Raw genomic sequence first — 27,886 nt, forward strand, 5'->3', positions numbered from 1 at the left:
CCTGCCTGCCTAAGGACTATAGTCTGATGCCATAGCTCTACAAGATCCTGGAAAAGGCAGTCCTCAACTTCAGGCTTTTGCAGATATGGAGAATATTTTGGATGTTGATCAGTCTGTTCATATTGAAACTGCTTTGATTGCCATCTGCTTTCACTTTCAATTACAAGTGCTCTCCCAGGGCTTCATACATTGTGTCCCACATGCTTGGTAGCCTGAGGGCTTTTCATGGTTTCACAGCAGGTCTTTAGAGTCAGACCTCCCCTTTGTCGGGAATCCCAGTATGCCCCTCATTGGCTTCAAGCTTCAGGACAGGTCTCTTGTGGGCCTCAAATCTGTCAGGATTTTCAACATGTCCCTCCTCGATTTGAACTTTCACACATTCATACCTAGTACCTCCTGTGCGATATCTTAGCCAGGGCTGATGATTGGGCTTTGTTATAGCTTATTGTATTGGACTGTTAGCTGCATTTGACTCTTTGGCCCACTTCTATCCCAGCTGGTTTCTAACCCATCCCTGAAATGGTTTCTTGTCTTTTCTGTCTGCTTGATTTGTGTTACAAGCACCATTTTTCTTCCTCATGAAAGAAATAATGGTGGAACTCTCTGGCTAGGGAGTCAGGGGAATCTGAATCATTTGTTATTGGGCCCCTGTCGAGCTGGTAATCAGTGATGGGTGTACCCCCTAATTACCATCCTGGGGAAATACCTTTACACCATTTACTCTCATGGAATAGTCGGGGGGGTTTAAGTGCTTCATGGTTCATCCTGAGGGGCTAAAGATCATTAGTACTGTAGACATGTTTTTATTACAGGAGACATGGTTATCTTCACAATTTGCACTGGATGGATATCAGATTTTTACCTGTGCAGCCGTTAAATCCAATTAGGTATGCCCTACGGGAGGTTTCTGTATTGGGTTGTGTTCTTGTTTTGAGGCATATTATTATGACACGGGCTGCAACTGCCCTTATTGTACAGGTGCTGTTGTCAATCACTTTTTTATGCTGACACCAGCACACTTATCAACCTTTATGACCCTCCCGGTGGGCGATATACTATTATACTGTTCTCTAAAATATTGGACGTACTCCATGGTTGTTTGGCAACTAGACCTAGAGGTAACATCCTCTTGGCTGGTCATCTCAATGCCCATTGTATTACCATTGAGGATGAATTGTTACTACAGTCTGGGGATGATAAGTTCATGGGTGTGGCGATAAAGGTGACCAAACACAGCTCTGGTCTGCTGAATAAGGGATGCAAATGGACGGATAGGTTATTGAGTTTCGGCCTTGAACCACTGTTACCCAATGCCAGCGATTTCTCCCTTACATGTTACAACCAGGCAGCATGGGACTAGCTCATCCTTTCCTGACAGTGTTTTCCTCTCTCATGGCCTCCGTGCTTTGGTTGTCCGGTACGAAATTAACAGGACTATTCTGAGTGACCATGCCATTCTGTAAATTGCCTTCTCTTCTATAAATCTGGCTCAAAGTGGGTTCCCTTGCATTGGTTGGCTGTAATCTGCAGGGTAACTGAATAGTTTGGTCCGAAAGTAATGTGTACAAAATTGACATGCTAACAAGAGCTATCCCCTATGGCTCGGAGGAACTCCTGCATATCCCAGAAGACAGTATGTCCTAATTGCTGTCATTTTTTATGGCCTAGTACATCTTGCAGCAAAATCTAGACCATACCAAAAATCGGTCCCCCAACCTATTTTCGATATGGCTATCCGTGTGCTGTGAGGAATCTGTGGGTATCCTCACTTCTTCTCCCCCTGGATCCTCTTCTCAGGTGGCCAGGGATGGTCAAGTGCTTTGTATATAATATATGTGAACATTGTATCGTTTTATTGCTGTAATTGGTTTTATTTATGTGTTGTGTATATATATGCAAAAGGCTAGATTTTTTGCCAAAGCATTAAATAAAAAGAAATTTTAAAATATTTTTTTATGCTGCCTCCTCTACCCGCGGCAATGGGGTGAATTCATTCAAAACATGCTCAACACTTTTGTGAAGGACTTGGCCCTATTGGAAGAACACTGACTTGCTCACTCTAGTAGAATACATTTGGCATCCTCAAACTGTGTTCTTGCCTGCTCATGCCCACTCCAGAGAGCCTTGTGCTACATGCTTCCAATACCTGTTCAAGGCTTCTCCCTTTCAAAGCATCTAGCTGGGCAGGCAAAGTAAAGAATTGGTGCCCTACGTAGTAGAATTCTATGTCAAGATCGGAGGCTCACATTATGCTTATCTTTCTTTATTAGAACATGTAAAGAAAGCACAGCAGCAAGATATTTTTGTGCACCTTGTATACTAAACATGCTCATATTGAAGGTGCACCAAGAAATACTTAACAAAACATAATAAAATGCATCCAAAAGTCCATAAAGGTCTAATAACGGCAGAAAACTCCATTTGCCATGATACCCCCCAAGATCCTCCAGTGGTCATTGACATGTGACACCAGTCTTCCAATGGGCATGTAGGTATTCCCATAAACAGTCCTGAACAAGATGTAACCCCCTCTTTCTTTGCTTTTCTTTATTTCTACTCATATTGTTAGTTATATTACTTTATTCGATTGTTTTTCATGTGTAGCGTGTTGTGGACTCAGATTGCCTTGTTCTTCTCTTGACTGCCGCTCCGCGGCTTTCCTTGTTTCTTTTCCCGACGCCGGCTGCTTTCTGCCGGCGTCGGGATCTCTGTCAGTAGCGAACTTGATTTATGTATGCCAGCCGCTGCAGCGTATCCCGCTGTGCCTGCGCTCGCTTCTCAGCCTCGTGATATTTCACACTGGCCTTGGGGAAGACAGCGCAGCATTGTTAAATTCCAAGAACCGCCAGAGGAAGATCCCGCTCGCCCTGGTCCGTTCCTCTGCATTCCGGCGCTCGCCTGAGCATTTTCGTTCCAATTAACGGTTGAAGCGAACGCGAGCGGCGGAGCTTCTGCTCCCCTCTTATTTTCTAATTACCCAGCATAAAAAAAATGAAATATATTTACAAGATCTCTTCAAGCTGTGCCGTTAGCATCCTGATTTGACAGCCTAGAGAAGAGAAGAAACAGAGGGTGAAGTATCCCTGATCGGAATTCTAAGCAGATCTGAGGAAAAATAAAAAAAAAATAAAAATGTAACACTAGACTATTTCTTACTGGGCTGGTGAGAGAAGGTGTTCAGAAAGCCCAGAGGGAAAACAAAAAAGAGTAAGGTGCTTACACTAATAATGGCAGCGCAGTACTCCCCTCAATCAGATCAGGCTTGGTCTGAATGTGAGGAGGATACACGCTATATCGATGAGGTGGCAATGGAAAAAAGCCTTCATAAGGTACTGAGATCCACGGTTGAGAACAGTATTAAAAAGGCTGTAACAGGCATGCTTCTGCCAATACAGCAGCGCCTGGAGGATATGGAGAAGCGCTTGAGAGAAACATCTCCGACAGGGAGAAAAAAGACCCAGAAGAGGAAGCACCTTACACAAGGGGGACGTAGTTTGGCTCGTAAGACCAAAAGCTCTCTGACCCCCAAACCCTGCCCCGAGCCAACTAATTCCTGCCACTACTGCCGTATCCGACGCTTTCTCCAGGCTGAAAAAAGCCTTTATGAACAGGAAAGTAACCCCTTCCCTTGGTGGACCCTCTAACCCAGAGGAGGAAAACAGGGGGGCTAGACCCTCAAGCCCGGAGGGAGATGGACAGGGCATGGAAGATGATCAGGATGCAAGAATTTACGATGGCGATCTTTCGCACTCTTCCTCGGATGAAGATACTCAGATCTGGGGTTCGAAACCATCAAGCTCAGGGATTGCGGCAGCCCCCATCCCCAGGAGCAGTATCGGGGAGCACCCACCTCCGAAGGGGATGTTCGCTCCCGAAGACTTAATACATCCCAGGTCCACTGACTCAGAGCCATCACCTAGAACAACTGAATACATTTTCAGTAGGCTACGCAAGCCTCTTGATAAAGAGATCAGAGTGAGACTCCGGGCAGAATGCTCTCGTCCAGAAATACCAGACAGAGTGGCTCTGACTCCGGAGCTAGACTCAAAGATGATCACGTTTTTGGGCAAAAACGTGAAAGCTCCTAGGAAAGGCATTGACCGGGCCTAGAAGTCCTGCCAGGACAAACTTCTGGACGTCACCGGTCCTCTTGAAAAGATCTTAGACCTGGCGGAAGAAGCTACCAGCTCTTCAGTCCCTATTGACCCAGTGATTCTCTTGGGTTGGGCTCAGAGAGCCATCTGTCTACTGGGAAATACAAGCTGTGCTATTTCTACCGAACGTCGGAAGGGCATCCTCTTCAAAATTAATTTGAAACTGACTGAATTGGCAAACACTGAGTCTGGTGCTGCTGCCCAAGGCTTACTCTTTGGAGATCCTTTTATGAAGGAGATGTCTAAGTTTGTCGGTACCTTTACCGCATTGGACAAAGTCCAGGCCTCCATCAAGAGTCTTCGCCGCACACCTTTTCTCCAGGGCCAGTCGAGGTCGCTCCTCCGGCCATTATTCCTTCTATAGAGGACCTCAATACCACAGGGAACAACACAATGCCTGGCAAGACCGCACCAATACCTTTTACCCTGAAGAGGACGAGGCAGAGGGCGTTTCTGGAGGAGAGCCGCTAGGAACACGGCCCAGCAACAACCCTTAGGTCAGTCTACTCCTAGCAGCGCCAGTGCCGCACACACCCATTGGGGGGAGGCTAGCTCTCTTTACAAGTGCTTGGGATACATTATCGGGGGACGTCTGGGACAGGGACGCAGCGCGGTCTGCGCTTAGAGCTTTTCGCACAGCCCTTCCAAGCCATTAACCCCCCCCCATAGTAATGTCCGAAATAGATCGGAGGGCACTAGGCAGCGAAATACACAGCCTATATCAGAAGCAAGCGATTCGCCCATGCTTGAGTCAGGGTGAATTTTTCAGCCCAATTTTTCTGGTCTGCAGAAAGGAGAAGGTGCAGCCCGTGATAAATCTAACAGCGCTCAACAATTTTATAATTTACCGTCATTTCAAGATGGAAGGCATCCACATGCTCGGGGACATCTTGAGGCCAAACGATTGGCTAACTCATGCGTCTAGTTCTGAAGGATGCCTATCTCGCATGCCCATTCATCAGGCACACGTGAGTTATCTAAGGTTCTCTTGGGGGCACCGGGACTGGGAATTCACAAGTCTACCATTCAGATTCAATCTCAATCGCAAGAGCTAGTGCAAGAACAAGCCAAACAGGCCATTGATTTACTGCACAGTCCCGGCTTTTTCGTCAATTGGGAGAAGTCGATTCTTTGTCCTTCCAGGAATCTGAAATTTCTGGGGTTCGTAGTGGACAGCCAAAATTCACAGCTCTGTCTCCCAGCTGCCAAAATATATTCCACCAAGCGGGAGATTCGCAGGCTCCTGCAAAGGGACCTAATTTCTCTTCGGGAGCTAGCGAGAGTGATAGGCCTTCTTTCCTCTTCTATCGAGGCAATATTTCCCGGTCCCCTTCATTACCGAGAACTGCAAAGACTAAAAGGTCAACACCTAAGATGCAGCCTCTCTTACTCTCAACGCCTGATACTGTCCCCTCAGGTGAGAATAGAACTCCATTGGTGGCTCGCACACATGAGGCCTGGAACGGCAGGGCCATCTTCGGTTCCATCCCGGATATCATCATCGAATCAGACGCCAGTCGCTCCAGTTGGGGAGCGAGATGTGGCTCGTTAGCCACGGGAGGGACTTGGTCTCCTCAGGAGCTGGAGATGCATATAAACTGCCTGGTGCTCCTCACAGGCTCATTCGCAGTTCGCTCCTTTGCCAGAGACAGAGCGAGCGGCTGTATCTTGCTGAAGATTGACAACATATCCGCAGTAAGATTTAACAATCATCTGGGTGGTACCAAATTGCGTCCGCTAGCGGAGCTAGCCAAAGACTTCTAGCATTTTTGCCTAGATCACCTGATTTCTGTCACAGAGGAATGTCTTCCGGGTCGCAGGAACGTGATAGCGGACTGGCACTCCCGCCATAACGCTGATTCCAGCGACTGGAGACTCAACTGGGACGTTTTTCTCCGCCTTCAGCATATCTGGGGTCCAATATCCAAGGATCTTTTTGCCTCCCGTCTCAACACCCAGCTGCCAGTGTTCTACAGCTGGAGACCTGACCCAACAGCCTCAGCGACAGATGCATTCTTGCAGCCGTGGACAGAGGGAATCCACTACGTGCTTCCCCCCTTTTCCATGATAGCGAGGACCCTGGCGAAGGCCCGTCAGGAGCAAATAGAGCTAGTCCTCATAGCCCCAGTCTGGACTTGGAACTTTCTACAGATTCTCCAATCCTTATACCCCATTTTCCAGATCTTCTACTTAATCCGTTGGGGCAAGATCACCCCTTGCTCCTGTCCCTGGTCCCTGACCCTGGCTGCTTGGAGTATTTCATGGCGAGATGGAGGACTCTGGGCATGTCCCTCAAGGCAGTCAATCTCATTGAGGAGAGCTGGGCCCCCGCTACCCTCAAAAGGTACTCCAATTCCTGGGGCGCCTGGAGGGTCTGGTGTCAGGACCACAGTTTTCACCCAGTTTCGGCACCTATGGAGGAGATTCGCAATTTTTTAGCGTCCTTGGTTGAAAGAGGCCTTGCGTACAGGACAGTGAACGCCTTAAGCTCATCGATTTCTGCAGGCCATGACCTCGTACAAGGGGCCCCAGCTGGGGAACATCATCTTGTTTGCAGATTGCTTAATGGCCTCCGGCTTACAGTGCCGCCTCTGCCTCGTTATAACAAACTGTGGGACGTTAACAAAGTGCTCAATCTTTTTCTCTTGTGGCCACCTAACGAGGAGCTATCACGTACGGTTCTCTCCGGCAAGCTTACTACTTTACTTTGCTTAGTTTCTTGCAGGAGAGTTTCTGACGTCAGAGCTCTAGACCTAGAGGGCAGGACTTTTTCTCCTGACGGTATTGTTTTTCACATACAAAGAAGAACTGAGTGTGACTCGAAAGTGATTTCTTAACCCGCTTTTGGGGAACAACCCAAGCTTTGCTTAGTGAAGTGTTTGAAGGCCTACAAAGAAGTGACAGCCCACTTCAGGACCTCGCCTAACGGTCAGCTCCTTATAGCTATTTGCAGGCCCCACAAAGCAGTTTCGGCCTCTACCTTAGCACGCTGGGTGCGTTGGACCCTAGCACAGGCGGGGATAGATACACTTCAATTCGGTGCCCACTCTGTAAGGGGAGGCGTGGCCTCCAAAGCCTTCCAAGTTGGTGTCCGTTTAGAAGAAGACATGAGGATGGCGGATTGGGCAGGCGAGTCAATATTTAAAGAGTTCTACCTGAAACCAGTAGAACAGCCTGCTTCGGTTGTGGTAAGTAAGCTTTGAACAAGCATAATGTGAGCCTCCGGTCTTGACATAGAATAAAGATTTTCCATAATAACTTTCTACAAAGTCTTAATTGTATTAAAGACATGGAGGCAAGCATTATGCCACCCAGCGAAGGAAAAGAGCGACACGTATTACGCTTAAGTATGTTTTTAGGCATTGCAATAAGCAGTAGTCAATTTGAAAATCCATGTATAGTTTGCACTAATACAATGCTCTTTTCTCTCCCACCCCGCAAGGGCAACTAGGGTTGCCATACGCATGAAGTAATTATAGTTCTCTATCTTTTTCTCGACAGCGTCTACAGACAAGCCCGTCTGATCTGCAGCTCGATGCTTCTTCTGGTTGAACGCTGTGGTGATTCTACTTATCATTCACGGACAGTCAAGTTCGCAGCCTCGAAAGAGGAAGTTACATCTTGTTCAGGACTGTTTATGGGAATACCTACATGCCCATTGGAAGACTGGTGTCACATGTCAAAGACCACTGGAAGATCTTGGGGGGGGGGGGGGGTGAGCATCATGGGAATTTTTTTTTTTTGCAGTTATTAGACTTTTATGGACTTTTGGATGCATTTTATTGTGTTTTGCTATGTAGTTTTTGATGCACCTTCAATATGAGCATGTTAGTATACAATGTGCACAAAAATAAAGAAAGAGAAGCTTAATGCTCGCCTCTGTGTCTTTAATAGAATTAAGACTTTCTAGTGAGTTATTATGGAAAATCTTTATTTTTCCCTCAGGCAGTTTCACTTTGCATTGTGAATGCCTGTAGCGTTCTACCCCACTATTGCACCTTTTGAGGTGTTATAAGGGAGGCAATTGTAACTCTGCACCCCACTATGCAGTTCTTTTTTCTGAATAAGTGTTGGGCACCAATCTAGGCACTCATGGATGAGGACCTCAGGATTTGCCCCTATCATCCAAACAAAGTTGGGGTTAACTTTTTCGCCTTGAGTTCAATGAGTTCTTGGAGAAGTTTAAGATCTCTAAGTCTACTGCCAAATCACTCGGTTTTGCAGTCCAGTAACCCTCACCATCTTCTTCAAGAAGCCACTCTATTACATTTAGACCCTAGGGGTAATGCTCCCCAGGGTAGACAGACTTTGTACAATATCTCAGGCAAACTGAGATATGCACCCTGAAGTAATGCTTTCTGTCTCTTCCTTGGCTCCAGTCTAAAAGCATCTTTTATTTGCCTTTCCATCATTAGTCTGTGCTGTGGAGACTGTTGCTGTTTGTTTTCGAATAGGGTAAACACTACCTCCAATGCTTGGGCCTTGTTTGATTTACAAGGTTGCTGCCTCCTTTTCCTCGAACACCCCCCTTGACAAACCAACTCTTCTCTCCCCTGACCTGTCCCACTCCTGAATGTTGTCTTTCAGATTGGAAGTTGCTAAAACGCTTGTAAAGGTGCCAAAAGAACTGAATGGGGATACTCACGCTTGTTTTGTGCTGCCAAAGGTGGTCTTGTACCTGCGCAAAGATACATTCGAAATGACACATTCCCAGATTCTTCAATCCCCTGACCTTCAGAATTTGTTACTCTCCCTGGACTGGCAGAATACCTACTTCCTAATGCCTATACACCAAAAGCACTGGAAGTTCCTCAGATTTGTGGTAGCGGGCATCCACATGCTGCATTTGGCCTCTCCTCTGCCCCTTGGCTTTTCACCAAGCTGTTTGTTGTAATGGCCACTCAAATCAGAAGTGCCTTAATTGATATATTTCCCTTCCTGGGCAAATTGCTGATAAGTCTGCTTCCTGCAACATTTCTTCTGCACATGTCTACTATTGCAAAATGTGGATTTTTCACTCAATTTGAAATGGCAATATAACTCTATATCTCAGATTATTTAATTCATTGGTGCATGTGCTCTGGCAGGGCACTTCCTAGCCCCCCGCCGCCCGAGGACCGTGCTTCAAACACTACATTTGAGAGCCAGCCCATAATGCCTGTCTCAGCCTTTCTCCACATGGGCATCATGGCTTCCTGTATTTAAATTAGTGCCAGAGGCCCAGCTGTGCATGATGACCCTTTAATTGCTGCTGCACTGCTATTTTGTCCTGCTTTCAGGGCCTAGTGACCAACCTGTTACAGGTCACAAGCAATGTATCATAGGACCTTGTTGGTGGGCCCTCGGGAAAATCTTGATCAATGTGGAAGCTTTTTTGCTAGCCTTGGTGTCGGGTAACGGTGCTAACAGAAACTTCCTTGAAGGCCTGTGACACATTTTCTTGCGTATCTGTTTTCTTTTGTGTCTCTAACACAGCCAACTACGGCCATTATTGGCATTTTTTGCCCTTCCAGACTTAGATGGAGTGCTAATCCACAGCGCCTGACCCACATAGAACACCTTCTTGAAGTTCTACCGTAAGGCACCATGCTAACTATTAATGTTTTTGTTAAAATGGGGCAAGTGCATAAGTATAACTAACATCTGCTGTCCTATGGTATCACATTAAATGTGAAATCATACAAATATGCAAAAAGAATACACAATAAATAGCCTAATGACATATATGTTAAACAATTTAAAGAGATATATACATGATTGAATTTTGAATATATCCAGGTTGCACACTAGTCACGATATGCAAGGGCTGGTTTTCATTTTGAACTGTTGTGGCATTTGTCACTTGTGCCATTTACGATATAGCTAGTTTTTAACATACATGTTTGTTTGTCCGTAGAGTCACATCCTTAGACATCCTATACTTACTATGAAGAATACGACACCTGGGTTAAAGCTGTCGTTTTTCCGTGTCCTGACGAAAGCCTTATCTGGTCCTACATTCATCTAATGGACAACAGTCACCCTTAAACTCTTGAAGACTGTCTTTTAAGGCTGGAAACAGAATCATCCTGTCGACACACTCCCCACACAGGTTCATGTTCACACATTGTCCCGACTGGGGCCTTTGTAGAAGTACTACCATCCTTTGTCTATGATATGAAGTCACTGTTGTCATTACTAACACCACCTTTGAAAATATAATAGGATTGATGTATAACTTGAATCAAGCAAATAGATTCACGTGATGACGATTCCTTGCTTTACAGGACTGTGATTTCTTTTTGTTTTGTTGTATGTTTTTTTTAACAATTGAACTGATCATGTTCCATTCTTTTAACATGTATTAGAAAAAATAAATATAAAAAATTGTTTTCTCTGATTGACTAGCTTATGTGCACTTCTTGTGATATTTGTTTTGATACAAGAATGTGATTCACCTTTTGCCGCCACCTAGTTCACATATACCAGTTCAGTAGTGTGACACCAGTAGGTAGTTTGTTTTGGGAATCCTCCTTTGTTCATCTCATTTTGGCCACATCCCACAAGCCCCTATCAAAAAAGTGGTCCCTTCTAGCTCACATAGCTATACTCCATCCTGAAAGTCTAGAATCACTCCATCGTCATCTGTTTTATTCTTCTCATCTCGGTGGAGCCTTTTCCCCGTCTTCTTCTATCGTTAGTCTCTCAAAGATTTTTTTGACGTAAACCATCAGAGCTAGAATCTCGGTATTTCTTCTCCCTTGACACAGGCTGACCCAGAATGAGTTTGGTAGTAGTGTTGTTGACTTCTGGTACAAGTGTCCCAGATATAATGTTCTTAAATCCTTCAATGACTCGCTTTCGGTTGTTAAGTGTTCTAAAGTTTCAAGCGAGCCATTACAAAGCCAGCATGTGTAGTTTTTCTCCGAGAGTACTATGCGTCTCTCGAGAACCTCTTTTGTAGGAAACAGGTTAAAACGGAACCTCATGAATTCCTGTCTAATTTTGGGACAGGGAAACTTTGTCAGATAGTTTGAATTTGACCACGTTTTCTAACGTCTTTCGTTATCCCCCCACCACTTTTCATGGTCGGGGTCCGTTCACCTGTGTCTATCCAGTCCTGGTCATAGAGTTTCTTCTTAACATGGTCAGGATTTTTCAATAGTCTCTTCATTCAGTGCAAGACTATTCAATATCTCCACACAAGTAAGTCTCCATTCAGTTAGAGATTTCTCACTGTTTAAGGAAATAGCTTTTTGTAGTACTTCATACCCTCCTTTGCCTGGTGGTTGTAAGCATTTCCTCAACATCAACAGTGATTTCCAAACCATAATAGTATACAACGATACCATTCCCATTTCTCTCCTGATCACTTCTACCGGTAGGGATCTTGGTATGTTCAAAACTTGTCGCCAAAATATTCCCTCAACCTGCTTCCATAGAGAGCCTGCAAGTTGTAGTTGCGTTTCAGAGCCGTACGTCAAGATCGGGATCACTTTTGATTTGTAAAAGTTAATAATGGGAAGTAGAGTGAATTTTCCATACTTGCGGTTGATTATTCTAGCCTGAGTAGCTCGGTTCTTGGATCTAGACTTCACAGCTGCTGCCCCGTGTGAGTCTACCATGCTGGTATTCACAGTTAGCCCCAAGTACTTCATTGATTTAACCTTGGGTATTTTAACCCCTTGGAGAGTCCATCTTCTTTTCATCCTATGGGTTCTATTTGCTTCTCCTATAACCATAATTTTGGATTTTTTGGGCTTGATGGTTAAAGAGTTGTCTCACACGTATTTAGACAAAGCATTTAGCTTTTTTTGCAGTCCTACTTCTGTCTGATCCATAAGGAGATCGTCTGCATAAAGTAATCTTCCCACTGGGATGACTGCAATCCTTGGGCAGAAGCACCTCACATCTTCAAACGCCTCCTCAATGTCAGATATGTAGAGATTGAATATAGCCGGTGCTAGTCTGCATCCCTGTTTTATCCCTGCTGATGTTCCAATTTCGCTAGAAAGTGTTCCTGCTCTGTCCAAACGTATTCTTAGTGTTGTTGCAGAATGCAGGAGTTCCATTGCTTCCCTCAGGTCGATCGGGCAGCCCCATTTTGAGAGTTTTCCCCATAGAGTTTTCCTGTTTATTGAGTCAAAAGCATGGGCCAAGTCTATAGAGGCAATGCAGATCTTATTTTGCTTAGTTACTTTTGCCCTGCATTTGAATAAGTTTATCAGGAAAAGATTTAAGGCAGTTCCCGTCCCTTTTTTGAAGCCAGATTGCCATCGATCTTGGTGGTTTGCTTGTTTGGACCACGTGTTCAGATGTTTCAGGAGTATTGCAGAGAACAGCTTTCCTACAACATCCAAGAGGGCGATTGGTCTGTAGTTCGCGGGGTCAGACCTGTCGCCCTTTTTATAAATTGAGACCACAATTGACTTGGTTCATGAAGCTGGTATTTTCTTTGTTTGTTTAATTTCCTGAAACAGAGACGGCATGAAATCGGCCCAGTGTTCAGGGTGTTGCTTCAAGATTGCGTTTGGTAAACCGTCAGGGCCCGCCGCTTTTGAAGCGCTTGCATTTTTTATTAGGATAAGTATCTCCTCCCTGTCAAATTCAAAAGTCCAGGGTTGGTTAGATAGTGTAACCTTCTCATGTCCTTCCCCCGGCTTGTTAGAAAACAGGCCTGCAAAGTGTTTTTCCCAAGTTAACGATGGGATTGAGTTTTCAAGAAGCGAGTCTTGTGGAGCCGTTGTAGAGTTCAGCAACTTCCAAATCTCAACCGCATTCTTGTTGGCCATTAGGCCCAGCATTCTCTCCCCATCTGCCTGCAGTAGTTGGTGTTGATGTTTTTTCAACCAGTTTTTAAGCGATTGTTCTTCTTTTCTCAGTTTTTCTTTTGCATCAGGGAGTGTACCCTTTTTAACTTGTCTGGCCAGCTTTTTAATTAGCTTTTTCTTTTCATATGCATCCCTGTTAAATACGTGTTTCCTTATGAAAACACTTTTTAAGCCATTTCTAGCTTTGACCTGAAAAATTTTCAGGGCTGCTGGATAATGAATTGGGTGTATAATATTGCCAGAAGCATCTCGAATTTTGCCATTAAACAGGGACATAGTTAATTTACTGATGTCTTTGGGAGATATTCTTAGCCAGTTAAGGCCTGGTGTGACCTCTATGTTGGGAGTATTGTGTAAGTGTAGAGGCTTCCCAACCTTATCTTCGACACGGCTTCCTACCATCTCCACTAGGTTGTGATCACTATTGTTGCATGTTATCACATTTAAATCACTCATCTGGGCTGGTTATCTGAAGCTAAGATGTAATCTAAGATCTTAGTGTGGGCACCTCTTTTCCATGTTGCTTTCGGCGGAATGTCACCCCTTGTATTGCCGTTCATCAAATTTGTTTCTTTTTTGCAATTCTCCTCTCAAGCTTATGCCCCTTAGTATCTTCAGGTTAGCATTTTTTGGTGGGTTAGTTTTCAATTCATTCCTGCAATCAAAACATTCCATGTTCAAGTCCCCACATACCAGGACATCAATAACGTTGTAAGTGGATCTTGCTTCATCAATGTAATTCGTGACAGTGTTTAGGAGGTTGGCTGCAAGTGGTGATGCAGGGCTCCAATAGATGTTACATATCAAAAGATGGCAAGTATGTTGACCGTAACCTTTTATTAGCATCACAAACTGAGTCAGTGGCGTAGGATTCTGGGCCCAAAGTTTTGTCCAGCCATTTGTTCTTTTACATGCTATGATCAATCCTGCCATGGGTCGCCCGAGGTTCCCCTTAACGGCTGGATTCAAGTATACTTCGTATCCCTCCAGAGAGGGTTCATCATTCAGCCAAGTATCCTGGAGGCACAATATGTCGTATTTCTCAAATATGAGGTCCCCTTCCCCAAACAGGTACGTGAATCCCCTGGGTGTTCCAGGAGCAGATGATCAAGGTCTGAAAGAGGACAATTTCTAAGGGCTTTTGGCATTATGACTTCCTGGCCAATGTGCCCGCTAACCAGCTCCAGTCGTTTCTTGAACTACCCAGGCATGTCATTCAAGGCTGTTTGAACAATGCCGATTCACTTCCTTGATCTTCTGGTCTTACACAACGTAAGGGGTGAGTGTCTCCTGTTACTTGCTTTCTACTTGGAGGTTCTTTGAAACAAACCTCCCTACTTCTCTGGCTTATCGACTCCACATAGGCCGGTTTAATTGAGTGATAGGGATCCTTGTCGTTGTTACGAGTTGTTATAGGAGACGATGTTTCTCTTTCTTTTAACCAGAAGCCCATGGTGAGGAGTCTATGGCCTTCTTTGGTAAAGATGTCTTTAGTTCTGCTGTCCGATGTATAAATCAGAACTCTGTCTAAGTGCTTTTCTTCTGGGAATTCAATTAGCGAGCTATCCCTCGATTGTATCTTCTTGAATTCCTCTATTGACCCTATAAGTCTCATGATGTTAGCTCTATTGAGGGTCAAGTTATCTTTGATGTTTAAGACCCTCTCCAACAGAAAACAAGAGGGAGGCCTATTGTCGCAATTCTCAACCAACCTTGAGCACGGGGGGGACGTGCTGACGCAAGTGTCAACCACCCTAGTTATTCTAATACTGTCTTTTTCTTGTCTAACCGATCTTGTAGTAGATCTATGAGGTGCCATGTTCTTATCCCGGTTACCATATCTATTGTAATTCCAGGTTTGGTACTCTTCTATTGCTAGAAGCTCTGAGTCTGAGTCTTCTATTGTCAATTTGACTCGGTTCTCATTTGACTCGCCACAGGCACTTATAGGTTTTTGACCTCTTAGATTAACTGTTTCAATGATTCTACAGTCTTTTGAGAATCTGACTTTTAGGGTCTTTTTCGTAGGGGACCCATGTTTAGTACTTTCCTTCAATTTCTCTTCCAGTTCCTCAGCTTGTTCTCCGACCTCATCTTCAGAGGACTCAGGATCTAATTCTCTGTTCTCTGACTGAGCATCTGCCCCGTTTGAGCTTATTGATTCTGAGTCGTCCGAATAGATACAGATTTAATAAGTCTTCCTTGCTGTTAACGTACTCCCCTTGAGTCTTAGCCAGATGTGTTGAGGTTTTTTGATCATCCACATCTAAGATCTCTGTTGCGCTTTCTTCTGCGGTGAGTGCCTCTGGCCCTCTAACAAACGTCTCTGTAGATTTGGGTCTTTGGATGTTTCTAATAATGGTACTTACATTTGATTTTGTCCCCTTCTTAGTAGGCATTACCGATCCCAATTTTCATCGCATCAGTGTGTTATTACTTGCTGCTTCTTGGCCGATGTCTTTTTTGTCAGTGCTTTTTTTTCTTGCTCAATTATTTTCCGGAAAGCTAGTCCCTTCGACTGTGGGGAGTCTGTCTTTTTAGCTAACACTTTGTTTCCCTCGCTCAGTTTTTCGAAGATCTTAAAAATCTTCTGGGGCAAGTGAGGACCGTTTGTTGGTTTTTCCGCCGGGGGTACCGGCACAATGTTTTCAGTCTCATCAAGCCTGAGTTGATTTGGTTGAGTTGAGCTTTGGATTGTTCTTTTCGCCTCAGTTTTTTCAATAACTGTAGTTACAGGCATTGGGTCTGTAAATGTTGATACTGTTGCGTAAGTTTTGCCTAGTTTATTATGAGTTTCAGTTTCTCCTTCCCAAGGCCAGTTCTTAGTAGTGCCTTCTATGACTAGAGACTCTCCTCCTAGTTGATCTTGTAATTGTCTAAGTGGGAGGAATCTTTCAGATCTTCTTCTCGCTTTGTCTCGAATAACGGGCTCCAGGATACTCTTCAAGATGTTAGTGGTTTGTTCCTCATTTTTGTCCATTTTCATTTGGATGGCTGTAATGAATCCTTCTACAAAAATCATTTTACTGTGTAACATTGCGATCAGTGTAGTCTGATCTCTTAACTGGTCATTTTGAGTTTCAATCAGCTTCATAAAAGGTGCCATCGTTAAAGTAGAGGCTGTTATTAATTTAGGGTCGATTGCACTTTTGCTGTCCAAACCATCTTTACTTTGCTCGACCTGAGAAGCTATTAAGTCCATCAATAGGTCCTCGTCAGAATGAGGTGTTTCTCTGACCAGATTGGTCCTTTGTCGTTTGCTTGTGGGGACTGACTTTATTAATGGTGAACGAATTATTGGCCGATGAATAGTGGCCATATTTGCCCCTTCTGTGGCGCTTTGTTTTGCGCTAGGAACCAAGGGCATTTGTTCCTTCAACTTGGGAGCCGGTGCCAACGGGCCACCAGGCTGTCCAGTGACACACTGAGCCCTTGAATCTGGTTCTTTATCCCAAGCGGCAGCCCCCTGCGCTATTGAATCTGCTAGAGGGATTGTTTCTGGTGGAGTACTTATAGCCCCGAGGTCCATACTGGGCAGAGATTCTCTGCCCTTGTCACATCTTTCTACGGGCGTTGAGCCAATATCCTTGGGGTTAAAAGTGCTTTTAGCAAGGCCGCAGTCCCATCTTTGTATGTCGTCTTTCCTGTAATATTGAAAACGCTGCTTCCCTTTCAACAAAATAGGCGTAATTCCCCGAGGTCTCCAGGCAGTTCCCAGGGCTTCTTGGGCCAAATAGCTTTGTGATTGGTGTTTCTTGTTTTTACCAAATGTAAATGGGGAAGTTAGTGTCATTCCCTTGTGGGCTTCCTGGGTATCTTGACGTAGTGTAGCTGCCTCTCCTGCTATGCGATTTCCTGTTGCTCCTTCAGCCTGGAGAGGTGTAGGGTTGCTTTTGCTAGTTATGAGGTTTGCTGGTATTTCAGGATCCCCCGTGATGTGTTCAGTGTTGTCCGCTGTTGAGTCGTGCCCAGCGTTACTCTGATCCTCAAGTACAGTCACTGTCAGATGAATATCAATTGGTAGATCCATTACTACCTCTGATGTTTCTTTTGCGTGTGTACTTCCTTCCTTTTGGAGGATGTTTTTGTGGTTCGGTATTTTCTTACTTATTACCACCATGGGGGTCAGGTGTGTTCCAGACTGAACACCACTTGTCAGCTGTCGGTGTGGGCGTTGGGAGGTGAGCAACCCACTGCCTTCAGCCTTAGCCTCAACCTCAGACCCTGTGTCGGCAGTGAAGTTAGATGTAATCCTCCCTCTACCCACCCCAAACTCAATAAGGTTATCCTCAGGAGAGGGATCTACCATGGCAGTGGCGGAATCCAAATCATCCTCCATATATTTTTATGAGGAGTGGGCGTATGTAGAAGCTAAAATATCAGTGAGTATCTCCTCAGACTTCTACCGAGATGGATTTGATTAAAGCTCGTGGAGCATGGGGCACTCAAGTTTGTTTATATGGATCTCAGTCAGTTTGGGTTTGTAAGTCAGTCAACAGATTGAAAATTTAGAGGATGATTCAGGGGTGAATCAGGGATGAATCAAGGGGTCCACAATTCAACCCCTCCGTTCCCCCCCACAAACTGCCTTTGAGTAGTTGTATCAAACTGTGTGCCGGACAGGGCAGTGTCTTGTGAGCCACCCATATGCCACCTATGAATTGATTCAGCAGTGCAGTGTGCTGAATCAATCAAAAACCAGCTAGGCAGGCAGGCAGCGGGCTCGCTCACTTGTGAATACTTGTGAATAGCTTTTTTTTTTTTTTCTTCTAATTTTTAAAGAAAAAAAAAAGATTCAGCTTATTTTGCAAGCTGAAAGCAAAAACTCAAAAACTCTAAGGCTCCAGCTTCCTGGCAAGGACCCCAGGTGTCCCAGGCTCCGCCGCTCCACCGCTCCGCTTTGCGCCTTTCGCGTGTCACCACCAAAGGCGAGCCGGAATGCAGGAAGCGGGAGTCGGGAGTCAGGGGTCAAGATGACAAAAGACAACTCGATCCGAGTCGGTACCTGATTACGTCGCGCTCACGGCGTGGGCGTGGGTGTGGGCACTGCACCGTAGATCTGGACCTGGATCTGACTGGTCTGGCTGGGTCTGTTCCACCGTAGATCTGCTCCGAGGGTCCGCTGCGCTCCGTGCTCCGAACACTTAGAGGAAAGGCCCTAGTAATGTGTCTATGCACGCAGTACACGCAATAGTGTCAAGCCGCACTGCCAGAAAGAGAGAACAGCCGCTTCCGACACTCGCCCAGTAGAGGAGAGGCACAGAGGACCCCAGCCAAGTTTCTCAAGCGGTAGCAATGGACGAGCAATCAAGGCCTAGCTTCTCAGGAGGTGATGCGGGCTGGTTCTGAAGTACAGTGTTGTCCCCAAACCCCCACAAAGGAATGTCCACACACTGTATTACTGAAAACAGTCTTTATATAATTAATATTCAAAGGGATGTACACGATCACAATAACGCACTTTGTACTCGGAAATCAACAAATATAAATATATACAATTCTAAAGTGGTACCACCGATGTTATCAAATCTCATTGAAGTGCATCCACTGTATGGTTAAAATGTCACACAGATCAATAATGAGGAAACCAGCCATAGAGAAAGCAAGAGGGTTGAAACAATGGGCAGAATACTGGCCCCTACCAATAGACACAGTTCTGTGTGGAGATCCCCCCCAACCTGGGCAACTTGTAAAATAAAGATATATAGCACAAGCCCAGTCCATATATTGTTCAATAGTCTTATTTCCTCCTATGTTTTACCCCCCCAATGTACCTGGTGGAGTAGAGTTCTTCGAAGGCGCGTCGAAGGATCCTTCTTGAGTGACTCCCTTTGAAGCAGGAGCCACGGATCGTCGAGAGGCGTCGAAGATGGTGAACTTGTCGACAGCAGCGATGAGAAGTTCATGGGTGGCGAGACCACGATGTCGAACCAGGCGGTGCTTGTCAGCGACGTCCTGCGAGGATGAGGTGTGCGCAGCACCTCGCCGATGGATTGGTCAGGACCGCAAAGAGTCTCAGTAGAACTGTAGCCCAACAAGAGCGTCGAGTCATCGAAGTCTTTGTGGCCTTCAGGTGGCAGGAAACCCACCGGCAGATTCTCCTAGGCGCGTTGGTCGTCCTCGACTTTCTCCGGCGGGACAAAGCAGTCGACGTTGCGGACAAGGGAGTCCTTTGATTCAAATGTTCTTAGGCAGAGGAGCGGACGGCTCCGGTCGTTGGCGGCACTGCGTCAAGTGGTCCCCACGGCTGGGCAACACAACTTCGACGGGCCTCCAGCGGTTACACAAACCTGCGAACCCTGGTCGACAGCAATAGACTTCGACAACGGCGAAGTCCGGGTGCTTTGCTTCGTTCTCCTTGGCAGTCCCGTCTCGGGTCGGCAGCCTTTCAAGGGTCTGACTTCCAGGGAGCTTCGGCGAAGGTTAGCGGTGCTCGATGGTCCCTCGGAGCACGGGAAGAGGGCGCCTTACCAGGTCCTCTCTCGGATCAGTCTTGGACGAATTCGGCAGCTTTCAGATCAGGTCGAAGCAAATGCAACAGCAAGTCTTCTTCCAGCTGGGCGTCGAGGATCAGCAGTTCCAGTTACTTTTCAAGTGTAGACACAGCTACTGAACAATTTCCAATGGTGAGAGGTCCCCAGATATACTATCCTGTCTCTCATCCACACTGCTGGGTCACACGTAGCAGCCAATCATACAGAAGGGCATTCATGCAGTCAGCCAGCCAATCAGGCACACAGTGCATTCAGGCCATCATCCTCCCTCTCAGACGCTCACAACAAGGAATGTGGATTGGGACAAGTACCCAGCCATTCAACACTACACACTGCATTCAGGCCAGTTTCGGGCAGGGCTGTCTCAGTCTTTGTCTCTCATACCAGAAACCAGACAGCCACAACAAGAAGTGCATATTGGTCACACACTCCATTCACCCAGGTCCCACCCACAGGGCGTACCCACAACGTACAGTCACTGGGAAGGCTCCAGCCAGTCTGTGCTGGACTTCACAACAACACCATATATGTAACTTCCACCCATCAGCCAGTCAGGGGGAAGGGACAGAGTCAGGGCTTCCCAGGACTTTGGGAAAACAAGGTAACGGGCAATAGAAAGCAAGAGTCCACAGGGGCATCTTGTTTTCCATCAGGAATCAACTGATTCCAATGGCAGGGCCTGGGCATCCCAAAATGGAGGATACTCAGAGCACCTGTCAAATTCAGCATGGAGCTGCCACCAGCCCATACCCTGCTCTGCGGGCCACGCACAGGTGCCCAAAAACATACACTAGGGGCACAGGGTTGTACCCCCCACCCATGGGTGCCGTAAGGGTATCCCATGGGTCTGTTCACCAAACCAAAAGAGAGAGTGGTGCACCGCCAGGAGTCCCACATGAACTCCTGCGCGGAAAACACGACAGAACACACGATAAAAAGGCAGTAAAGGACAAGGATACGGAGGCCCTTTCCCTCCGATGCATTTCCAGCATCACACTGTCAGCACGGATTCATGCCACAGGTGAAGCATATAACAGTGATACCAATGAAATAAACCCTTCTCCTGCCACCGTAGCCCTCACAACCATAAACAAGAATGGCCACTTAACTGGGTCAAAGGCCTTTTCTGCAGCCACCACAGAGGTTTCCTGATCGACCGGTCAGGCACTGTATGGGCCATTCCCTTATGGAATTTGTCCCAGATTCGTTTCTGCTAGAACTGAAATATTTGCTGAGCAAAAGGGGTAGGAACAGAAGATTAATCCCCCAGTGTTCTTTCCTGTATTCATCTAGAGCAGTGGATCCTTTTGCAAACTATTTTAACAACTCCAGAGTGGATAACAATGTGTAGGCTTTTGCAGTGCCAAGTTCATTTTTGCAATTTAAAAGCAGACCATTTCCTTTCTAACAGTTCTGTGCAGCAAACTGTGTCATGAGCTTCCAACACGAGACAAGGTGGCTCCTTACTCTCAGAATTCGTCACTGTGGTTCCATGACCCTGTAGTGTAGTTGACACATTCTTCTATATAATGCACCTCTTTGGGCTGTGTTTAAACCTCACTGAAAGAAAAGATGGATACCAGATGCACACCGAAGCAGATTGGAATGCCAGATGAGGACCCTCAATGGTAAGACCAGTAGGAGCAGACCACGACTGTAATAAAACACAGAATAGTTGTCAGTGTAGCATTGTAAGCAGAATGCAATGAAGGAACAAATATCCATTAACTGACCTGTATGGGCCTGTTTTGGAATGCTAACCATACAATGCAATACTTCTGGCCTTGGAGATTAAGGGTTCAGATATATGACACTATAGATATCAGAGTATTAACACTAAGTATCTAATCAAAGAAATTAGAATACCCAAAGGAGTCTTACCAGCAACCCAGGATGTAATGCTGTGGTGAAAAAACAGGAGCTCCGGTGTCAGCAAAATGTCCAGGAGAGTAGATATGTCCACACAGTTCCAATGGGATACAGGTAAGCTAACCTGACGAAACGAGGGCGCCTATTCCTGAGTGGCAAGTCTCTAGTCCCAGTTGACCACTGAACACGACTGCACGAGGACGCCTAAAAAGTTCCAGGCAGGCAGTCTTTCATCCGTATGGAAGACAAAGGTGGAATCCAATACACAAAACGAGGTTGGTAACTTGCAGGCAGAACTAGAAACAAACGCAGGCAAAATCTTGTCAAAACTTCAAATCCGAGTCGGCAACAGGGAAAAGCAAAGAAGAGTGAAATCAGCAAACCAGCGGAGTCTGTGAAGCGTAAATAGGGGTCGAAGCACATAGTGATCACAGTAACAGGTGTCGGGCAAGGAAATTCCCAAAACAATCCAGGGACGAGGCAGCGGTCAATAACAAATATTCTCAAATGCAAGAGAAAACAAGAGTAGCTAACGTGAAGCAGATCAGAAGCTCCGCGGCCAGGTAGAATGTGGCTTTAATTATCATAGTCACATGATCCGTTCAGTACGCCCCCAGTGACCACGCACGTGGAGAGGACACCAGTGTTTCCAAGGTAACTGCCAGCGTTCTGACATTCAGGTTCTACCCGTGAAAAAAAACTGATGCGGAAACAGTAAAGAACGTGATCGGGGATATTGTAGAGGACCATAATGACCTGATACAGCACATAAAGGCGGATTCTTGGTACTCAGTTTTATTAGTTCCACTATGACTAGATCCATATCCCCGATGCATGACACTTACATGCTGTTTATAGGATTTCTTCCAGCTGATGGTAACCAGCCAGATCCCTGGCCGTTGGTTCATACATTTTTCTGACACTACGTGACTGATGTGGAATATAGGAATGAATCCAGATTTGACTTGGCTACTCTTCAGGATTTGTTGAATTAGTTGCTACTCGTCCCAAGGACAGTGGCTAATAACAGGCAATACCATTTCTATTGATTAGCAAACCTACAGGATTACATTTTTTACAAATGAGTGTCCTGGGTTAATGGAGGCTATTGTATACAAAATCTGGAAATACAATTATTCCGTGCAGCTCTGTTAAAGGTAGCACTTGTCAAAATGAACACCATTGTTCTCATTACAAGCACCAACCTGGTATATTGAGCAGCATGTGTATATTAATTGGAGCACCCTGGGATATTTCAGCCCAAGCTAGGTATATTTGGCAGCACACTGTGATTAGCAATTTTTCATATTCTTAAGAAAGGAATCTTGATGAGATTCCTATTGCAATATTTGAATATGTTTGTCACGGTGTGCTTTTGAAAACAATGGCTAATTTATTTGAAAACTTCATAGAGAGAACCCTCTTCTATGCTACCTGAGACCACCTTGATAAGGAATATGTTGATTACTTTGCTTGTTTAGTGTCCAGGGTTCCATTGACAAGCGTGGTGTTTTTCTTTTGTTTTTCTTAATAGAGATGCGTGTCTTTTTGCCTTGTTTGTGGTACTGTATAGGGTCTCTTCACTGTGACTTGTCACAAAGGATTTTCTCCTGTTAGGGTTGTTTTTTTGTGTCACATGTAGGTTTTTTCGGCAACTTGCACAATCGTTCTACCTGCTGTTTGTGCTGTGCTATGATTTGCAAGTGTGTTTATTTCGGTGCATTACTGCTGCCTGTATCGGCTTATTAGATTTTTTTAAATGCCAATAACCTTTTTGTTTTTATTTGATTGAAGACAATAGCAGTTTATATTTTTTTATAGTGATACAGATGATGGAAAGGATACATCATTGGCACACAAAACAAATAACAAGTCGTCTTCAGATTCAGAGAGTACTTCATCAGAGGAAAGTTCATCAGAATATGAATCTGAGGAAAGTGGCTCTGACAACAGAAAGAAATCCACAGTTAACAAGGTAAGGTTTATGCTGTCTATTCTCCGCATATGTATTATTCGCAGTTAGTATTCATATTGAAGATTTTATATGAAAAGACATATGCATGCAACATTTAATGTACATTGTTTTCATTCTTTCATTTAGTTTGTTTTAGAATTATACCTCTACGTCCTTTCCTCTTTCCTCCATACTTATTGGGGTTCCTGCAGAGTGGGACGGTACTGGAGCCTGAAGGCAACATCACACGATTCCCCTTTAACAGTTTTCACACACTTTCAGCACACTTGCAGACTACACAAGCGTAGCATGGCCACACCCTACACTCTGCTTCCCACACACTTCAGAACCTCAGTCCCTTTTTCCACATCAGGCACCCAACACAGTTTTCTTTTTCTTCTTTAGCTTGCCTCTTCGCTGCGGTACCTCTTCTTGATTCTTTTTAACTACACCCACAGTCCTTGTCCCTGTATACGCCGGGTAAAAACGGGTTCCTTTGTGTGCATGTGGTGTCGCAGGTCTATCTCAGCAGCCGTACCTCACTCTGTGTTTGGGCCCTCTTCGCCACTGCAATATCTGTGTGCTCTGTGAAAAAAGAAAATAAACGGGGATCCAAGATGGCCGCCGTGTAGGAGAGACGTACTCTCCATCCGGGAAAAATGCATTCTAAAGTTTAAAAATAGCCGCAGAGGTTCCTGGCCTCTCTATGGGAGATCGGAGCGCATAAATGAACTGGCCAGCGCCTGTGGAGCTACGAGGGGCCATTGAACTGTGAGTGGTGTCCTGGCGACCCGACGGCCACGGTCTAGGCTGCGTAATATCGCATCAGCCCGCGTCTGACTTGTGCGGTGTGGCGTTTTGACTGGAGGCGGCCCGGCTGGCAGCTCGCTGGCGGCGCTCCCCCTTTTACCCCCCCTGCCTGAGTTACAGGACCGGCAACTGTGAGCGCGGCCGCGAGGAGAGCGGCCCGACGTGCGGAAGGTTGGGGGCGAGCAGCGGCGCTGGGAGGCCCTGGAGAGAGGGGGTGGACGGCTCCTTCTGTGCCCGCTTGCCTCCGGATCCAGAGAAGCGCCGTGAGCAAGGTACGGAGCTTCCCGGGGGTGGGAGTGGCCCTTGGGGTGGACGCAGGGCCGGTGCGCCTGGAGCGGTGATGAGGGGCTCATGGAACCTGAGGGCCCCCCTTTGCTGAAAGCTGGGGGCGGCGTCGCCAAACCAAGGGCCCATACTGGACATGCAAGACTCGTACTGTTGGGGGCAGGGGTGAACTGGTGGTGGCCTGTGGCACTCGGCCCCTGCCCCCCCTCATGAAAGATATTCCTCCGGAAGAGATCCGCTTTGACAGAATACACCGAATTGGCCCGCGAAGAAATGAACTGGGACAGAGGCCTAGAGATGTACTAGTCGCCTGTACCGCCTATGCCCAGAAAGAAGAAATCCTGACAAAATGCCAGAATACAAACTGAGCTTACAATCAATGGCTGTAGGGTACAACTCTATCAAGATCTGGCCCTCTCGACCCTGCATAAGAGAAGACTGATGAGACCGGTGACGAAAGAACTGACGGCCAGACACACAAGATATCACTGAGGGTATCCCTTTGGCCTTATCATTGCATGGGAAGGAAGAACCCATCGAATCACCACATGCGAGGAGGGAAGGTCAATATTGCAAATGGAAGAGAATATGGAGCAGCCAGCAATGGCCTTGCAACAGTCCCCCTGGAAAACCTTAAATAACCAATGGGTATGGTTGGTTGAGAAGTCGGCAAGAAGGGCCCGAGGGGGTGGCACCCTGGTGGTTTCTTGTCCGAACGCAGTCTGATGCACTGGATCTGATGAACCTGACGGCAGATGAACTCGTATCTTTTGGAACTGTGTGAGGATAAGCGATAGTAATGCAGCGTAAACTATATTCACAAGCGAGGATGAGGAGCGACGGAGGGACAGTCTTGGATCTCTATGCTGGACGAGTCTGAGTCCAGGCAAAGAAGAATGTTTGGAACGAGGAAGGCCCGCAAACCTGATCTAGAATCAGGAACAGGCTGGTGGGATTCTAACCAAACAACGGGGGGTAGGGTAAGGGAGGGAGGAGAGGGGATAAGGGAGGGGCTGTGGGGAGTGGGGAATGTTAGAAGCGATAAAAACTCATTTTGGCTCCGATTGCGATACAGGACTATTTATACAGGTGTTCTTGCAAACAAAAGTGAAGATCCAGGGGATACGAAAGATGCGCATGTGCGACAGAGTTTATAGGGCAGGATCAATGAATGAAATGGTAGTCTTATCCCTCAATGTGCAGGGATTAAATTCTCCAGCGAAGCGTCGTGCTATCCTAGGAAGGTTGGAACAGCTGAGGGTATTGGTGGCGATCCTGCAGGGGAGACATCTCCTTTTGACAGACCAAAGGAGGATGTCCCATAGACTGTTCTCACAACAATTTTTTGCTTCAGCGGGAAAGAAATCAAAGGGAGTGGCGATTCTATTGACCAGGGAATTGGGGTTCTGGAAAGATCACATGCTTGCAGACCCGGAAGGCAGGTTTATTGTGGTCAAGGGGCAGATCAAGGAATGGAAATATACAATCATAGCATTATATCTGCCTAATGACAATCAGGATAAATACATCCAGGGGTTGCTGGAAAAGTTTGGTGGTTGGTGTGAAGGACAAACAATAATTGGAGGGGATTTCAACTGTGTGATGGACCCCTTGTTAGATAAAACTCTACCACCAACTTTGGCAGATGAGAAGAATAGGCAGGCATTAGTTACATTTTTCCGAGAATTAGATGTGATTGAGACCTGGAGATTCTTCCACGAAAAGGACAGGGTACTCCCTTCAGGGTACACCCCCTTCTCAGCAGTGCATCGGAGATATTCTAGGATCGATATGATCCTGGTGTCTTCCAGGCTGATCCCGCAAATAACGAAAGTTCAGATAGGAGTACAGTATGTGTAGAATAATGCGCCAGTAATAATCCACATGGATATGGGGGAGGGTAAAACGCAGAAGACAAAGCGCTGGTCCCTAAATGAACTCATTTTGAAAGACATTGCCCTTAGAGCCCATATTGAGGAGTCGATCCTCGATTATTTTTGGGAGAATGACACGGAGGAGACAGATTTTGGAACGGTATGGGATGTGGGAAAGGCGATCATTAGATTGAAATTCATATCACAGGCAGCACTATATAAGAGGGAACGGGCAATAATAACACAAAGGCTAGAAAATCAACTCCGAGAAGCATAAACCCAACATAAACATAAACAATCACAAAAATCGCTGAGAGCGCTTAAAAAAATTAGAGCACAACTAGAGGCCCATACAGAAGATCGAGTGGCGCAGTCCCTCCTACGTACCAGACAGTCCTATTACGTCCATGGGGGGAAAAGCAAATCAATTCTTAGCGGCAAAGCTCCAAAAACAAAAGTCCCGTAACTATATACCACAATTGAGGAGTTAACGGGGAGAACTGTGTTCGGGGGGAAAAGGGGAAAAATTCAGATAATGACAAACTACCATCAAAGGCTATTAAAACGAGAAGAACGTATTCCTCAGGCTCAGGAACAATATATGGCCAAGATGGCTCTCCCCCAAATCACAGTAGAAGAAAATCAGTTACTGGGGGCTGAGATAACGGCACAGGAGATTAGTGATGCGATCTCGACACTACATTCCATTCGAATAAAAAAACCAAGCCCAGATGGGCTAAGAGGAGGATTCTATAAGACGTTCTGTGCACAACTTCTGGCCCCACTGGTAAAATTATTTAATCTAATTAGGGTAAAAGGTACAGTCACCCCAGATATGGGTAGATCCTTAATCTTACTAATCTCGAAACCAGGGAAGGACCCACTCGAATGCCCCAATTATCGCCCCATAGCATTACTGAACTCGGATGCTAAGCTTTATGCCAAAATTGTAGCAACTAGACTAGGGAAGGTCCTCCCACGAATTATACATCCGTATCGGACTGTTTTTATAATGGGCAGAAGCCCCCAAGATAATGTACGTCGTGCATTAGACATTATCGAGCTAGGCACCCGAACAGCCCAGCGTTTCTCACTGGCAGCTTTAGATGCCAGGAGAGCGTTTGACAGTTTAGACTGGAACTACCTGAGATTGGTATTGGAGAAGTTTGGATGTGGGGCTCAGTTTATTACCATGGTAATGGCACATTTTTGTCATGATTCCTGCCCCTCATGTCCCCAGCCCTCCAACATGTCAGGCTGGAGCCAGGCCATGATCACCTACATGGCCCTCAAGGGCCTCTCCATCCCTCCAAAGACCCACTTGGAGTCAGACTTGGCGCTTGTGGCACCAGACTCACTCACTACCATAGGATAAAATTGGGGATTGGACTTGTCGTGCATTGATGGGGACAATATGGATGCCCCCACATATTTCGGTTCCCAGAACTGCATGTGCGGTCTAGTCCTTTGGGTATGGTTCAGCCCAGAGACACCTGGGATACCCAGAGACTATTTAAGCCACACCCAGGCTGAGAAACATGCTTTGCGTTTTCTGCACTTGCAGCGTGACACTCACCGTGTTCAGATCGGTCTCCAGTAGGCCTGCAGCTTTCTTCTGAGCTCAGCTCCTGCAAGA

The 27,886-nt window shown here is 46.0% G+C and overlaps 1 protein-coding gene across 1 annotated transcript in view; it reads left to right on the plus strand.

Moving 5' to 3' along the window:
- The window catches only part of AP3B1 (adaptor related protein complex 3 subunit beta 1), a 2,743,269-nt gene that overhangs the window by 1,540,722 nt on the left and 1,174,661 nt on the right, over positions 1 to 27,886 (plus strand). The window contains exon 20 of the mRNA XM_069627424.1: positions 23,149 to 23,302. Coding sequence (XP_069483525.1) covers positions 23,149 to 23,302 — 154 coding nt within the window. The remainder of the gene's footprint in view (positions 1 to 23,148; positions 23,303 to 27,886) is intronic.

This window comes from Ambystoma mexicanum, chromosome 6p, assembly GCF_040938575.1.
Source record: "Ambystoma mexicanum isolate Mex_15411 chromosome 6p, UKY_AmexF1_1, whole genome shotgun sequence".
Lineage (NCBI taxonomy): Eukaryota > Metazoa > Chordata > Amphibia > Caudata > Ambystomatidae > Ambystoma > Ambystoma mexicanum.